At 36.0% G+C, this 17,455-nt stretch overlaps 1 protein-coding gene across 1 annotated transcript in view; it reads left to right on the top strand.

Annotated features, from left to right (window-relative positions):
- Positions 1-17,370, top strand: part of CAPS2 (calcyphosine 2) — a 29,141-nt gene extending 11,771 nt beyond the window's left edge. Inside the window, 11 exon segments of the mRNA XM_062491212.1 lie at positions 3,215-3,282; positions 5,604-5,723; positions 6,806-6,880; positions 8,413-8,511; positions 8,619-8,712; positions 9,963-10,078; positions 12,221-12,297; positions 13,893-14,047; positions 14,613-14,732; positions 15,814-15,910; positions 17,195-17,370. Coding sequence (XP_062347196.1) covers positions 3,215-3,282; positions 5,604-5,723; positions 6,806-6,880; positions 8,413-8,511; positions 8,619-8,712; positions 9,963-10,078; positions 12,221-12,297; positions 13,893-14,047; positions 14,613-14,732; positions 15,814-15,910; positions 17,195-17,370 — 1,197 coding nt within the window.
- Positions 17,371-17,455: the final 85 nt, after the last annotated feature.

The following is a 17,455-nucleotide window of genomic DNA, read 5'->3' as shown; positions in this document are numbered from 1 at the left end:
AGGCCCCCTTGGTATTTTCTCTGAGGTAAGAAAAACTACTTAACTATAATGACTAACACTAGAAAAATGTAGACTCTCTCTTATCTTTTTAGAATATTATTGGTTAGATTTGATTCTTTATAATTGGTTGTCCCAAACAAAGAAAGATAATGTAGTTGGTTAAAGTGTGTTAATCCTGTATCCTATTGGTGTACTTTTGATCCCCCCCAAACCCTATAAAAGTAAATGTAGTGCCCCATGCATTTGGAGATTGCTCCTGGACCCCTTCATAGAAGAAATAAAGCCTGTGGAAAAAGTCTGAGCTGCTCTCCCGGTCTTTTTATGTCAACTGAAGAAGGTCTCTGTAAGCAAAGATAAAATCACAACAGAGATGACTGCTTGATAAGTCAGTGCTTACACACCTTGTAACTGACCCCTGCCTGAGAAAAGCAGAGGGAGGGGAAGAAAAAGTTACAGTAGAACGCTAGAAAAATCTGGCAGTAGTAACTGCACGTGTAATAATTCCATTTTATATATGTTGCATCAAATGTTGGCATTTGATTTTAAGGAACTTGAAAATTTTGCATAAGAATACACAATATTAACATGTCCCTTTGCTGTAATCGTTACCAAAAGTCAAATGTTAAAGTAGAACTTCTCTTGATTTTTCTGTGATTTGGATGTAAGTTCACTAGTGGGATTCTGCAGGGTTCCATCTTAGGCCCTGTGCTCTTCAACATCTTCATAAAGAATGGGACACAGGACTGGAAGGGATACTGAGCAAATTCACAGATGATACAAAAGCTGTACGGAGCTGCTGACTCCCTTGAGGGCAGGAGGGCCCTGCAGAGAGACTCCACAAATCAGGGGTCTGGGCAATCATCAGCCACATGAAGTTCAAAGAGGGAAAGTGCTGGATTCTGCACCTGGGACAGGACAGCCCTGGATGTAAAGACAGACTGGGGAATGAGATTCTGGAGAGCAGTGCCATGGAAAGGGACCTGGAGATCCTGGTCAGTGGCAAGTTGAACGTGAGCCAGCAGTGCCCTGGCAGCCAGGAGGGACAACCCTGTCCTGGGGGGCATCAGGGACAGCATCACAGCTGGGCAAGGGAGGGGATTGTCCTGCTCTGCTCTGAGCTGGGGCAGCCCCACCTCCAGTGCTGGGGACAGGTTCGGGTGCCACAAGGTAAGATGTTAAAATATTGGAGAGTGTCCAAAGGAGGGAACAAGTATGATGAAGGGTCCAGAGGGGAAGCTGTATGAGAAGCAGCTGAGGTCACTTGGTCTGTTCAGCTTGGAGGAGACTGAGGGGAGACCTCAGTGTGGTCTTCAACATCCTCATGAGGGGAAGAGGAGTGGTAGGTACCAATGTCTTCACTCCTGTAACCAGGGACAGGACTTGAGGGAATGGCATGAAGTTGCGTCAGGGGAGGTTTAGGCTGGGTATCAGAAAAGGTTCTTCACTCAGAGGGTGGCTGGGCACTAGAACAGGCTCCCCAGGGAAGTGGCCACAGCACCAAACCTGACAGTTCAAGAAGTGTTTGGACAATGCTTTTGGACACATGGTGTGACTCAGGGATGGTCCTGTGTGGTGCCAGGAGTTGGACTTGATGTGCTTTGTAGGTCCATTCCAGTTCAGTTTGTTCTGTGATTTTGTGATTCACAGTCCATTGCCAACAGATATCATATATAACCTCTGAAGAAGGTTGGTTTTTTCTGAATGCTCATATTTAGGGAACAGCAGTTGCTACTTTTTTACCAGTGAGAGCTGCTGCAAGTTCAATGTTTGCCTCTACCCTCTTCATTTTGTAATTTCATAGTAGAGTTTTTGTCTAAGAGAAGAATGGAAGATGTTTCATGAAAGATTACATTCAGTGGCCTAATATTCAATTGAAATTTAAGGTGTAAGATTTTATTTGTTTGGTTTTTTTTAATAATCAGATCCTTTTCAGCATGCTAACTGGTTTGGATCTATAAACCAGGGTCCATGGAATATGTTATAACAAATATTGCTCTCTACTATCACTGTGTCCTCCTTGACATTGTTCTTTTTAATACATCTGTTGCAACAGTTAATGGGCAAAGAATCAATAGCTCAGAATAAAGCACCCTGTAGTTCTGATAGGTGCAAAAATGAAACATGAAAGCAAACTAAAAAAGCCCTGCATCAGTTTGGGATAACCGACAGCTAGAGTTTTTTTGGTTTTGGTTTTCTTTTTTTTTTTTTTTTTTTACTACTGCCAGTCAGTATTTATTTGAACATTGTGAATTCTACCCATAATGTTTTGTGGAATTAGGAATTATCTCTTATAGGAGAACTACCTGGGAACTTTTCAGTTCTTCATCCACACAAAGGCTAGATCTCTCTAGAATTTGCTTTGCACACAAGACAAATTAGAGAAATACCCTAATGCTTTAGTTTCAGAATATCTAAAAATACGTAAGGTTGCATATACCCCTCAATAACAATAATCTCTATTTTCTCATATAAAAAATTAATAAAAGGAAAATTTAAATACAGCAAAAAAGTTCAGAAATGTGGATGATAAAGAGAGGTGCTGAGGCCTGATTATTGCTGGTGGACTCCACAGTATCCTGGGGTATCATCTTGTGCTTTGGTTTCTCTCTGTGCAACAGTTTATGATCAACACCTGCACACTTTACAGTGGATGGCACAAGGTTATGGTTCAGTGTTGCTCTAATAAAAATAATAAGAAGATCATGTTAAATCCTCTTTTCCCTTCGGGATGATATTTCCTGAAAGGTTTTTCAGATTGACCTGTCTCAGCAAAAAATTATTCTGGCATGCAGGAAAGAAAAATCTTACAACTGAGACTAAGTCTTGAAAGAAATTTTGACTAAATATTGCTGGAGGTAAAGTTTTATTCTCTTAGTTGGAATCTGTGTCAACCATAAAACCTGGAATAATGTGAGTCTCCTCAGGCTCTATTGTACTTACAGAATGTATTAGAAACAATGCAGAAATAAGGATTTTGTCTGTCAAATACTAGAATTCTCATATTTATTACAACTAATATGCATAGACAAATTGAGTATGTAGCAGAGAATATTATATGTCTATTTTTATGCAAATAGAACTCTATTAAAAATGTAAAAAATATTAATTGTGACATGGCTAAGATTGTGACCTCTGCTGTCTTAAAGGGTAACTTGTTATTTGAAGTGACTGCTGTTATTAATTTCATTTGTTCTCAGTTAGTTTTTCATTGCAGGAGGATGTTGCTGCTGAGAGGAGAAAACAGGCTGTTGTAGAACAAGTTATGATGGATCAATTATGTAGGTAAATGAATTTATAATGTAAAATTTCAGTTTTCCCTACAGAAGAATTTAGATCTGTTAATGTTTGGCTTTTGTTGCTTAAGAGGTGTTTTGGTCATCTTGTTCTGAGTCTTATGAAGTCTTATGTAGTAGTAGTATTTGCAAAAATTCTCAAAGTGAAAAGTCTTTTTCATGCAACTTAAAATATCAGTTTAATGTGCCATGTGTATGTTATTTTTTTATGGAAATAATTTTTAATTTTATACTTGAACCTATTTTAAGGTATTTACAATAGTCTCTTGCCCCTCAAGAAGAGATAGGGATGCCTGATGTTATAAATTACACATCCTCAATATTTATTGTTCTTTCTGAAAACCTTAGATTTATTAATATTTATTAATCCTTTATTAATACTAGCACAGCACCTTTCGGGCATAAAGGAGTATTATACCAATTCTGGGCATGTAGGAAAAAAAAGGCACAATTATAAATTGAGTTGATCCACATTGTACAGTAGGATCTGCCTTCGTTGCTATCCCTTTAGCTTCAAGAAAGCATTGCCTCTGTGCAGAAAGAATTTATTTTAAGCATGCTTTAATAATTCAGGGCTTTATGCAAGCTCTCTAGTTATGACAATGTAAGAAGATGCAAGCTAGTTTAATACAGTTCCATGTTACTTTACACTTACTAAAAATTATCTGTGGGTATGTCTAGATCATTTTGCATTCTGTGCATAGTTTACAATCTCCAGAGTCATCTGCAGTGGTGTTCCAGACCATCAAATGCTAAGATTTTGAGGCTGAAATGTTATTGCTCTTCACCATTTTAGTTTTCCTCTGTTTCTGTTGTAATGGCAGTTTAAATGACCTACATTGTTTAAAAGTCTATTAACACTTTTACACTATTTAAAAGCTGACATGACAAGAAGGTTGCCTGAGGGAAACAAGGCTGTCACGAAACCCAATGTTGAATTCCAATTTTAATTCTCATTTAGCAGGATTAAAATCATAGAACTATACAGGGTAGAAAGCCTCAGTTTTCAGATAAGTGCTTGGCCTGTGTAATATCCCTTTAAAGATTATTACGGAAGTGATCTTAAAAATACACTGGTTATGTTGAATTGTTTCAGTACTACTGATGTTGCATTAAATGTACAGCTTTGTGCATCTTGGATCATGGATGCCCATTCTGTGTTTAACCTCCTTCTGCTGCTTTGCCTTATTTTTTCCATGTATTCCTTCTCCTTCTCTGAACCCTTCTGTTGATAATGTCAAAGCAATATTCAGTAGTGCTGCAGTTGCATCAGGATGAAGTTTTAATTGAAAAAATCTCTTTATGTTCCAAATATAACTCTGCCAGTATTTCTAAACAAATTGGTATCAGATATGAGGATGTTAATCGGAAAAGATTCATTCAAAACTGTTGCATAAAAAAAAGCTATTAAAGGAAATACAAAGGTGTTTCGAATATTTTTTTTTAGTAGAGCAAATCTTGCAGTCAAATCTGTGTAACTGGTGTGTACAAAGGTATATTTGATTAGACCAGAGAGCAAGTTTAGAAAACTATAATAGCCATGCGAAATTATTTTTTTCCCTTATGAAAACCATTTCAATAGCGTAACAAGCTATTTATTTCAATTTATAACAATCTCATTTATTTTAAATTGTTTACTTGTTGAACTGACACAGAGAATATCAAAATGTTCAAAACCCAGTTCATCTGTTTCTTTTCTGGTTTTTGGGACTTTGAGATCCTCTTAGCTCTGTAGTTAGCACTTTGAGGGAGGAAGCACCAAATTTTTTGTTGGATGACAGATTGGATGGGGCTCTGAGCAACCTGGTCTAGTGAAAGGTGTCCTGCCCACAGCATGGGGCTTGGGACTAGGTGATCTTTAAGGTCACTTCCAACCTAGGCTATTCTGTGATTCTGAGGTGATGTCACTGGTATTGGAGGGAGCCATGGTTAAAGAATATCACTGATGGAATATTTAGAGAAATAGATGAAATTATGAAAAACCCCCCAAGCCTTCACAATACTAAGATTTATTTTATATAAAGATGGATAAAATATGCTTTAAATAATACATATTTGCATGTAACATTACTACATAGCAGTGCACTGTCAGAATATTGTTGCGTATGTTTAATTTTAAGAAATACACTTAAGGATTTGTAAAAACAAACAAAAAATTAGGCCCAGAAATTTATGCAAGCTTAATGAATCATTCCAAGATTGTATTACTGTAGTATTCTTGGGTGTTTTCTTTCCTAAATAAAAATATATAAGACCTGAAGTTCAGCCATACTATTAGTCAGAAGGCTTCTCCCTGCTCTTTGTGCTCAGAGCTGTTATAAGTGATCCAGAGCAATCCACATGTTCTGATGCTTGCAAGGAAGCTCAAGGACTTCTGGGAGCTGGGATAGAACCAATGCATTTTAGGAAAAGGACACTCCACAAAACAAAGTAAGTTTATGAAAATAAATTTTCTGCTGTATTTTTTTTTTTTTAGCTCTGTGAAATCTGTTTGCCTTTCCAGCTGTTCTGTATTTGGCTTGAATCCACCAGCTTCATGTGAGTTTTTTGTAGCTTTCTTGTGCTTTTTATGACCTAGTGAGATAATAGGGGCCTTTTTATGCGAATTCTCTGTGTATTATGATTGATTCATAGAATTTATTAAACCTGGGAGAACATTGCTAAGCTTATATTGATATTATTCATCTCAAGGATTTGCTAGCCTTTTGCAAGTGGTTGCAATCCTATCAATATCCTTTTCAAGATTCCTATGCTTAGGTGCATAAATTGCATAAATATGCATCTGTAAATGCTAATGTAGATCTCCACAATATAATCATACTTTTCTTTCATGTTTTGATTTCTGAAGCAATAATTAACCCTACTGGCATTTAAATGACATTCCTGCACTGTCAGCATTGAACTAGTCACTCCAAGGACTTAAAAAACTGAGGAAACACTGTGATCCATACAATTAAATGAATCTGCAGGTCTGAGTTTTGTTCTGTTAGTTTTTCTCAACATTCAGGCAAGAATTTCTGCTTTGTGCATTTTAACACCCTGCTCTAAAGTCTTTCTCATCAAATACCATCTTTGTATTCTTACAAAAAAGAAAAAAAAGACAAGAAAACCGGTCTCAATTTCTTACATCCGTTACACAGACAAGTCTCTATTTCTGGAACTAGTAATAGGGCCAATATAAAATATTTAGGTGGGCAAAAATGCCCCAATCTGGGTATTTTTGCAAGAGAACACATTAGTTCATGGAAGTATGGTGAGTGGTAGAGGTAAAGGTTAATTCTTTATATAGTGTACATAAACAAAATTTCCCATTCACATCTGTGTTCTCTGTGAATGTGCTCTCATATTATATAATATCAGAACACTTTACAGCTCTGAGTTGCTTTCTAATTCAACTACAAAGGATCATCTCCTGAGCCAGTTGCCAAGGATACCGTATTTCATGGGTTTTTTTGCTGTTTGGAAATGGTTGAGTTTTATGTAACATTTATCTGTTGCTGCATTATTCTCAGAATAAGGACCAAATCAGGACTAACTGAGAACATGCCCTCCAACAAGCTACGCTTTGATAGTAGGATTATATCGAGGTAATCACAAATTTTGTGAAGCTTTTCAATGCTCTGAATTTGTGAATGAGGATTACTCTCTTGAACTGATTAATTGCACTGACTCCTTCTGCTCCCTGTGTTGAAGAAAAAAGTACACGTGGCTGTCCATGTGTAGTACCAATTTTGACATGGCTAATGGATAGTGACTTTACAGTCCCATTGTACAATGTTAATATCTGTAAGCAAAGTTATGTTGCCATCATACCCATAGCTCTATTCACAACAGTTACCACAGGGGCTGTGTAAAATAGTGCTTTTAGCTGTTGCATCCCAGTTGATTAAAATTATTTCAGCCTTATCTTAGATGTGGCAACTACTATAAGTAGTAATGGCTTTGCAACTTGTTCATAGCTCCTCATGTATTAAATTTAAGAACATCTTTGAAACTGTTCTGATTTGAGTAGTGGTAACATAAACATATTTTTCAGTTTTGAAAGTTATGCTTTTCTCCAGCTGTGAGCTGTATACTTGTTAGACACAGTTGAGTATTCAGCAACATACTTTCAAATACCTCAATGAATGCAGTAGTCCTGGTGTATGTAATCTTTTAGTTAATCAGTGAAAAGTATATTGGCATACTAAAACATGAAGACTCCAGAGGTGTTTTTAGCATTATGGAGAGTGGATTGAATTAAAACACGTGACTGCATCCACAAGTTGAATTTCATGGTGGGTTAGAAAAAATAGTCATAGAGGTCTTTAAAAAAATAAATTGTACAGCATGCAACATTGGAAATAAAATGGATACTGAGAGCAGGCTTGAGGAGAAGGTCTTGGGGGTGCTGGTGGATGAGAAGCTCAGCATGATCTGGCAGTGTGTGCTTGCACCCGGGAAACCAACCATGTCCTGGGCTGCATCAAAACATCCTGGCCAGCAGGGTGAGGGGGGGATTCTGCCACTTTGCCTCTCTCCTGTCAGACCCCACCTGCAGTGCTGTGTCCACCTCTGGGGTCCCCAGCATGAGGAGGACCTGTTGGATCCACAGTAAAGTCACAAAGATAATGAAGGGGATGGAGCACCGCTCTTAGGAAGTTAGGTTGAGAGATTGAATTGCCCAGTCAGGAGAAGGGAAGGCTCCAGGGAGACCCTCTTGCAGCCTTCCAGTGCCTACAGGAAGGCTGCAGGGAAATTGGAGACAGGCTTTTTAAAGGGTATGTAGTAATAGGACAAGAGGCAATGGCTTCAAACTAAAAGCAGGCAGGTTTAGATTAGATATTAGGAAGAAATTCTTTACTGTGAGGGTAATGAGGCACTGGAGCAGGTTGCACAGAGAGGCTGTGGATGCCCCATGCCTGCTGGTGTTCAAGGCCAGACTGAATGGAGCTCTGAGCAGCCTGGTCTTCCAGTGCAAGGTGTCCTGGCCCATGCCAGGGGTTTTGGAACTAGATGAGCTTTAAGGCCCCTTCCAACTCAAACCATTCTGATTCCAAAAGAAATATTACTTATGTTTGGGTTGAATTTGATTAATATAGATGAAAAACATAAAGGTGCTTTTCGATTTTCCTTCTAGAAATGGTCACGATGCTTGCAGGGAGTTGATTGGATTTTCTTTTTTTGCATATGACAAATCCCTTACTGTGTATGAATTTTGACAGTTTGGAAAAAACAGGTAGGATTAATTACTTTTTAAAAGGGTTTTACAAAACATATTTTACTGTATCTAAGAAGCTTAAATAAGTTTAATTGTTTTAGTACCAGTTTTGAATTATTTTACAGGACAAATGCCTTGCCTTTCATTCAGAAGGGATTTTGTCAACATCAACGTGGACAAAGAAAGGGAAAAGCTTAAGATCTTAGTGACTTCTACATTGTAAGTATTCTACTGCTGAATGTAAAGCTATTTTTGGGAGGTAATATTTGGATATTTGAATTGTAAATTGTGATCTAGCCTTCTGGGAAGACCAAAAGTCTTCCCCTTAAACGACATTTTTGAATTAAAGATTTTCAGAAGTCTGGCCGGTTTTGTTGTCCCACGTTTTAGAAGTTCCCAATTGAGGCTTCAGAATAAGCAGTAGTTTTCAGTTTTCCCCCCTAGAGGGCACAAGACTGCCGACAGTGTGGACCTTTTTAGGACAAAATGATCCACTCGGGAAGGAGCGTCCTGAAGAGTAAGTAGACCAAAGTACTTGTTAAAAGTAAATGATCTTTGCAAGGTCTGCTGGCATTTTTAACTCGAAGCAATGATTAAATATTTTTTTTTTAAATTAAGAAATTGCAGGTTAATTTTTTTTTTTAACCTACAGTTTGAAATGTTAACGACCAGAAGCTTAGAGCAAGTGTACGAAACAATGCTAAGCTTTGTCTACCAGCTAATCCGATGACTGATTATATATCATATTGCACCTTCTGTACTGCTGTACTTCTGTACTGGGTAAAGTTTTCATGGTTTACAAATATTTGAGCATGTTTTCAAGTACAGGCTCTTTTCACCAAATTCTTCACATGCTCCTGCAAATCTGAAGTTTAGAGGAAGAACTGTGTTTGTGAGAAATATAGAAAATAAAAGAAGTCAACATTAGTTTTTAGTGTGTTTTGTCCAGTCATATGCCTATCCTAGCTGCTTACACTACCACCAAAGAATTTTGAAGATTAAATAGATGAGGTTATAATATGGAAGATAAAACAACTTGTTGGGATTTTCATATTTTATTTTTATGTGTATTTTTGCAGCCTGCAGATGGAAATGTGTTCTGAATAAGGATGCATAAAATCACCCAGAAAATGTACTGCATCGAGTTCAGTAGATCTTTGGAATGATTCTGTGTCTCTGAATTTCCATATCTGCAATTATGCTTTCTGGGCTGACATTAAGATATGCTGATCTCTCACAGAGTCCAAGTGGTTGAGACCCTTGCACAGTAACAGTGCCTCTGTCTCCTCCTTCCAAATTCATGAGTTTTGGAGACGTTACAAATCAAGCCTGCCTATATATTGCAGTTAGAGCTACTGCATTCTTTTACTCTTCTTTGCTTTTAGTTTGCTGCTTTTCCTTCTTAACCCTTCCCCCCTATTTATGAAATACATGACCTATTTTTAAATCACTGTGTGCTTTACCAACAGGGAGCCAATCTGACTTTCCAAAGTGTTGATCACAACCTTCTAGAAAGTGTTAAGCAGAACCCCATCTTCACCCTTCGTGTGATAAATATTGATGAAGCAGCTATGGATTATCAAAAGTAACTGCTAACTGCTTTTCCAATTACCTTTCCTTCCTTAAGCAAAAAACAAAACAAACAAACAAAAATACAGACCCAAAAAACCCCAACTTATTATAATATTATTATAACTTAATAACTCTTAATAACTTATTACTTATACTGCTAAAAACAGAATCCGTATTTAGGCTGTTCTTAGGATAAATTAGTTGTAGATGTTAGAGTATTTTGTGTAGATCCATAACTTCCTAGAATGGTAATAAGAAATTTTAAAGTAAGAATTGAAATGGGAGGCTGTTCTATTTGCTTTGTTTGAGGTCACATGTTTTCATATACAAATCATATTCCTCCTGTGTTTTAGTTTGTGCCCATTGCCTCCTGTCTTGTCAACAGGCACCACTGAGCAGAGCCTGCTCAGTTTTCTTTACTCCTTTCTGTCAGGTACTCATTCATACTTGAGGGTAAGATCCCTCAAGGCTTCTATTCTCCAGGCTAAACAATTCCTTATCTCCCAGCCTCTCATCCTGTATCTTTTGGTCCCTTCCTGATTAGGAAGATAATAATTTTAATCTCAATTAAACATGCTCAGTATCTAAAGACTACTTTGTGAGTAGAACTTGGCTATTATTTTCTTTCTGCAAGTGTTTAGACACATGAAGCTTGCTCTCAGATACGGTAATATTCACTTAAAGTCCCTTTAGACTGAGAGCTTTGCAAAGGAGCCATAGTAAGCTAACAGTGCATAGAACAGTAAATTCAAATTTAATTGGTTCTAGAACTGTATAGTTGTATGATGCTTAGTGCTAATTGCTCCCTCTTGGCATGGTTTCAGTAAAATAAAACACAAAGTAGTTTAATTTCAGATAGTTTATGTAAGACATTTTACATCTCAAAAGCCTATTGTTCAAATAAACAGCTTTTTCTTTCATTTGTTGCTAATCTTATATCTGTGAAATTTGGAGTTGAACCAGTGTTATCTCTGAATAGAAGAACCAGAAAGAAGACCTGCTCAATGGGTTGTAATTTTGGATTTTGTGCTAACTGTGGTGGGATAGATTATTTCCTTTTTTAACACTCTGTGTGTGTTCTTTCCATTAGTGACTAAATTTCAGTCTGTCTTTTTCTTCTGTATGAGGATGTTACTGAGCTCTCTTTTCTCTGAATAGAGACTCTTGAATTGAGTCCTCTTACGTTCATTACTCTACTGACAGAAATTCCTGTTCAGCCACAGTCCAAAAGGTCTGCTGCAGGTTCCCAGGAGCAGCTATGCCCTCCTGTCACAAGCCATGAATCTTTTGGTTTACGTGTGTTTTAGAGGGAGTACATTGTCCTCCTCTGCAGGTGGTTGTTGACTTTTCAGTTTAGGTGATCTGATGTGGGTGAGCTTTTAGGGACTTCATAATGGGAGGTACCCAAAGTGGAGATGAAAAGTCCTACTAGATAGCAGGGAAATAAATCTTTGGCCTTAGAAAGCAGGAGGAGGAGTAGGTTATGGCAAAACGCTGATGAGCATGCAGCTCAGAGTTGACAATAATGCTTTTCCATTTTTTTCTAATATTCTTATTAAAATAATTGTAGGATATTTTTGTTTAGTTTGGTTTTTTTCTTCCAATAAGTTCTTCCACAATATTTTTTTATCAGCCTTTGTTGTAATTTCTGATGAAGGCTTGTGGGAAGCCCTTCTCAGAATGGAATTTAGCAGAGAAAACCCCACAAAATTTAACCATAATTTTGAGATATACTTTTGGTCTACACCTTTGCTGTTTGTGTCCTATAGGGAGATTTGAGAAGTATTTAATGTTATTTTCCTTGTTGTGGTTAAATGTGGTTGCTTTAACAAACTCTTCCAGTGGCATGAGATTAGGATTGAACTAAACTTCTGGAGATTTTATGCATGAATGAATTATCCATAGTTAATGAATTAGTAGAGGAGATGTCAATTAATATTGTGAGAAAAGAATTTCTGCATATCTGTAGCTATTCAGCAAGGACTTTTGTGAGTGCCCTCTCAAACTCAAGCAATTGGATGTTGTGCTTATAAGGGTAGTATATAAATTAAATATAAAGTTGGGTATGTTGGGATTTTTTTTTAACTACATCTGTTTCGAATACAGTCATATTACACGTAATTTCACCAATCAACAGTAATTTTGACTTCTTTAGAGCTTCTTCTGTGGAACTCAAGGACGAGTGTTCCAGGCAAGTGGTTGATGACAGCAAAGTTTTCAAGAAGATTCAAGGTTTGTATCTACCAGAAACCATTTAATTTTAATTTCCATTTCTCTATCTTTACAGCTCAGTGCAATGAACAGTACTGATGTTATGAAGATTTTATTTGTGTAAATGAAATTAAATAAAAGTTAGATATTTATCAGAATAGTATTAGAATCTGGTATCAGCACAAATGACTCATAAGAAAACTTTCTCCTATCCAAATAAGCAATCTGGGTAAAGATTGTGCAGAATGTAGAGTAATTATGAATGTAATCAATAAAATGTTAATCTCTGTCAACATAATCTCTGAAAAAATTCTGGAATTTAACGCTGATGCAATGTTACACTGACATTAAATTTGTTATTGGCCGAGTGTACAAATGCCATCTCATTTCTTCGATTAATTTTGTGCAAGATACTTCTTTTGGCCATTGTTTCTATACACTGATAAGTTGCATTTTGGTATTCTCTATTATTATGCTTTTTAAAAATCATAAGTATAATTGTGTAGTGTACTCTGGAATATGTAAATAAATTCTACCATGTTCTGATCTACAGTCTTTAAGACAAAGGCATAGCTTTTTGTTGAAGATTATGGAAAGATATTTATAAAGTGTTGTGAATTATTTTTGTAATCCTGTCAAAAGAAATCGTTGATCTGAGCAGCTCATATCTTATCTCCCCTTCTTACTGTCATTAACTAAACCTGCTTTAAGTAGACACTCTTTGGTCACTAGAATATGCTTGGACATTTACAAAAAAGAAAAAGTTGGAATAATAATTGGGTTATTTTTAAATCTTCTAGTTATTCTATTTTCCCCCTTGCATAATAGACAGAAGCTGACTTTTCAGTTATCTGACTACGTCTAAGGTTTGCTCGTGTGGCCTGGAAGAACGCTGTGTGTGTGTACCTCAAGGCACCTTTTAACATACGTCTGAGTTTCAGCATCACTGGAAAAGGCTTCCTTCTTTCACCTTGCCCCTATTTGTCTTTAAAATTGTAGATATAAGTAATTTGAAGGTAATAGCAGGTGACTTCTGTTAACAGAGTATGTTGAGAAACTCAGACATCCCTAAGTTAATATACTACCTGAAGTTTTTTGTAAGTCTTACCATAGAAATTGCATATAATTTGGGAATTATTTTGCCAAATTAGTCATGTTTGTTCTCATTTCCACATGTACTTAACAAGCTTGTAGAATAAAGAAGCAACTCTGTGTCTCATAATGGAATTTTTGTATCATTCTAAAGTAGTTGTTCCAAAGTTACTTCATATGTTAAATCGTGGCATATAATCAGTTCTCACAGAAGTAGGCAGCTTTAAAGTCTTAACATAGAAAGGGCAAGAACCATTTTTTCTTTCTTTATGTGGTCTCTTTGAAGAAAGTTTGTTAGATGTTGCTTGTTGGACATACTTTATATGATTTTCATTCAGATGTTAAATAAGTGGTGGTTTCCTTTTGGATTGGCCTTGTTTCACCAAAGACAAGGCAGCCCGAATACATGGGTATGTTTTTCTAACCAGCACCATCATATGTAGACATGGTGTTTCTATATTGTCTCCATAGCAAGTGGACAGCTTCAGGTAAATATTGTGTCCTTTATTTCTCTAAATCCGCAGGTATGTTCAGAGAAACACTAAGTAAAAGAGGAGTTCGGGTTATAACAGGCTTAGGAAAGTATTTCCAACAAATAGATAAGAACAGAAATGGTTTTCTCTCTCAGGCAGCCTTGAAAGAAGCTCTAAAAGTATTCAATTTGGAAATGCCTGAAGGGGTGAGTCTAGCTGAAACTGTAAACGTAGGTTTTGTCTTTCTTAATTTATGGAATTGCTTCTTTTCTTTTCTTAAATCTATAGTTTAATACCTGGGTTGTGCATGTTTTCTTTTGATGGTTTTCTTTTTTTTTTCTTTTTCCTTCATTATGGTATGTTGGCATTTCTGCATTCAGTTCTATGTGAAGTTCTTAAAAATAAAAAAAATAATATATTTTAAAACCTGCAGTCTTTTTACATCATGACATGAAAAAGCCAAGTGTTCTTGTAATCCATTTTTTATCTTTAGGCTTTAAAAAAATAATTTAGTTTATGCTCTTTATATAGGATTTTTCTTTGTTTTATGTATTATGTTGTTAAAGTAGCTCACATCTATCAGAACTCTGAATAATGTCAGTTATGGTCATCAGTTACTGCTGATGGCACGTGCTATTTTTGCAAATCTTTGAGTGAGCTTGGATCTAGAAGTTTGGGGGGTTTTGTGAGACTACTGTAATTTCCCATTATAGAAATTTTTCTATTTCAGGATATGATGAAGGACTTTGGCAAGTTATTTTTAAATTTCAGGACTTTGAATCCTTATGGCTTATTCTTGATGGTAGCAAGGGTGATAAGGTTGACTATGGAGAATTTACTCATGCCGTATTTGGAGAAATGAATGAATATAGGAAAGCATTTGTAAGAAAAGTAAGTTTTATTTGTAGATACTTTAAGTGCAAATATTTTGCAGTCTAACTTTGGAGTTAGTTACACATCATATTATAGTTGTTGGTTTTGCTGTTATTTTTCTTAAGTTCTGTACCTGGAAATTGACTTCTTGAAGTTTCAGATCAGTTTCTCAACAGAAAGGTAAATTAGTGAACTGAATGCTGTTCCACTGTTAAATTAATTAATTTTAAATGCTAGGATTAATTCCTTTATTATTTTGAGTATTCATGCATATGTGCTATTCTTATAGTTCAGTCCCATGTATAAAGTGTCTGGCACCCTGAGACAATCTCTTCCAGAAGTCTTTCCTTATTTCGGCAAATGACAAATTTTGGCAAATCTACATGTGTAGTAGACTTTCTTCCTGCAGTGCCTGAAATAGGAGACAGTAATACTTGTCTCCTTTGAGACCTATAGTAAGAGTCATTATATTTGTGAGACATGTTACATGTGAAGTGCCACTTGTTATTTGCCTATAATATAATATGGAGCTGTTTTCAGTATCAGACACTGATCACAAACCAGCCCAAGGAGCAGGAGCTGGACATCAAGATCAAGATAAATGACATATACTTTCATGCCTTTAGTCGTGGAGGATCTGACTCTCCTAGCCTTACGTATCAAGCATGTGTATTTGAGTAAACTGAAATGAAAAGGAAGCTGCTGTCAGCAGCACTGGAGAGGCTGTGTAAAGCTTGCTGCCAGAATGATGTGGAATCTTGATAATTGGAGAAGACAGAAGGGAAGCAGCTAAACTTCTGATTCTAAGGATGAGCTTGAAATTAGGGAGAGAAGACAATTTTATTTTTTTTTTTTTGCTTTGACCAGGAGACACATATTTGATGTGGAAACTACTTTGGTAAAATAATAATGAAACTGCATAATCTGGAATGATTTTCTGGTATCTGGTGCCTTATGTGAAATAGGTAAATTGACATAATCCATTGCACAAGATCTAAATGTATGTGTTAGGTAGTTAAGTGTATTTGATCTTTTAATCTTCCCACTTTTTTTTTTTTCTCTGAGATGCTTATATGAAACTCTTTTTTTCTCCCTGTAGACTTATATGGAACTAGATTTCAACAAAACTGGGGGTGTGCCTATGGTAGATGTCAGAAAATGTTACTGTGCAAAGAAACATCCTCTAGTATTGTCAGGTAATTCACATGAACAAACAAACAAACAAACAAAAATCTCCAACTACAGAAGTCAACTTGTTAGCAGAGATAGCAGATAGAGAAACTGGTTGGAAATAAAACTGTTTTCATATTTACTTAGACTTGAGCTGTTAAAGGGCAACTTACTTCATCTGAGGACTTAAAATGGGTCTCTCCAGAACATGACTATAAGTAGTAATGGAGTTCATTTACACAATTTTAATACTTGCTCTTTATCAAGCTGCTAACACTGCCTGTGTGCAGAATAGTTCTTTCCCCTACCTCTGTAACCAGTTATTTCTCAGCTTTCATCCATAAGTTATCAGTGGCAAATATGTTATTAATAATTTTCACTTACTAGGATACTTTCATTTTCACATTACTGTTTTCCATCAAAATATGCAAAGATTCCAACTAACATGGAATGTACTAAGCACTTGAATAATTTACTCAGAAGGAACTTAAATTTATTTCTGGGACAGGTTTGTCATCCTTTCCAGAGGAAATGCTGGCTTCTTCATTATTTTTTCAGGATTCTCAAAAATGCTAAAAGTCTGCCATTGAAAAAATATGAGTTTAAATATTTGTATGTCAGTTTTAAAAAGCAATACCTCATATACCAAACTACTCACTGTGAAAGTCTCCATGGTGTCATGACCCTTTGTTTTTTACCTGTAGAAGAGAGGATTTTTTTTTTTTATATATTGTCAGTGATTTTAATGGTAACACATGAAGTCACATGGGGGTATAGGGATACAATATGTGATTTTTTTCCCAATGCTGTAATGCCATATTTTTTGTACTTTTTTTCTCAATGCTATGAAATCATCTTGAGTGTTATCTTCATAAAATTGCTGGCACACAGATGTAAATTACAGAACACTTTTCAAATGCCAATTTCCATCTCAAAGTTTTCCCAAAACTTTGAAATTTTATTACAGTAAACTTATGCTTTCTTACAAGATAATTTCAGAATTTTATTTTACAAATGCATTATCCAGCTTTTACAGTCATTTGAAGAAAAAAAAAAATCTGATCTCATAATTAATTGCAATTGACTGACCCCATGTTTTTTGTTGATACTTATCATGCTATTAAAGTAAGGTAATTTCTACAGGTGGTAACAAGTGAGCCAATGACTTAATTCTGAAATCAGAATATTGAATTTGTTAATGCCAAAAAAATATTGACAAGCTAAATTTTGAAAATTTATGGCCTGAAGTATATTAAATGCTACATTTTCACTCTTTAAAATGTATTTAGTAGAAAAATATACTTTCACAGGCAAAACTGCAGAAGAAGAAATTAAGTTGTCATTTCTAGAAGAATTAGGAGAGTCCTGCAGCAACCCCAATGAAGTGTCCTATGCTGAGTTTGAAGATTATTGTGAAGGACTAAGTTTTGGAATTGTGGGTGATGATGATTTTGTTAATATCTTAAGGAATTAATGGGGAATTTAGAGTGGAAGATGACAAAAAAGAAGGGACATTTTCTAAGCAAGGAGTGATAAATAAGAGAGGATTTAGTCCCAATGTGCACTACTTT

Source organism: Cinclus cinclus, chromosome 4, assembly GCF_963662255.1.
Source record: "Cinclus cinclus chromosome 4, bCinCin1.1, whole genome shotgun sequence".
NCBI lineage: Eukaryota > Metazoa > Chordata > Aves > Passeriformes > Cinclidae > Cinclus > Cinclus cinclus.
This window is presented reverse-complemented; position numbering and strand designations above follow the sequence as displayed.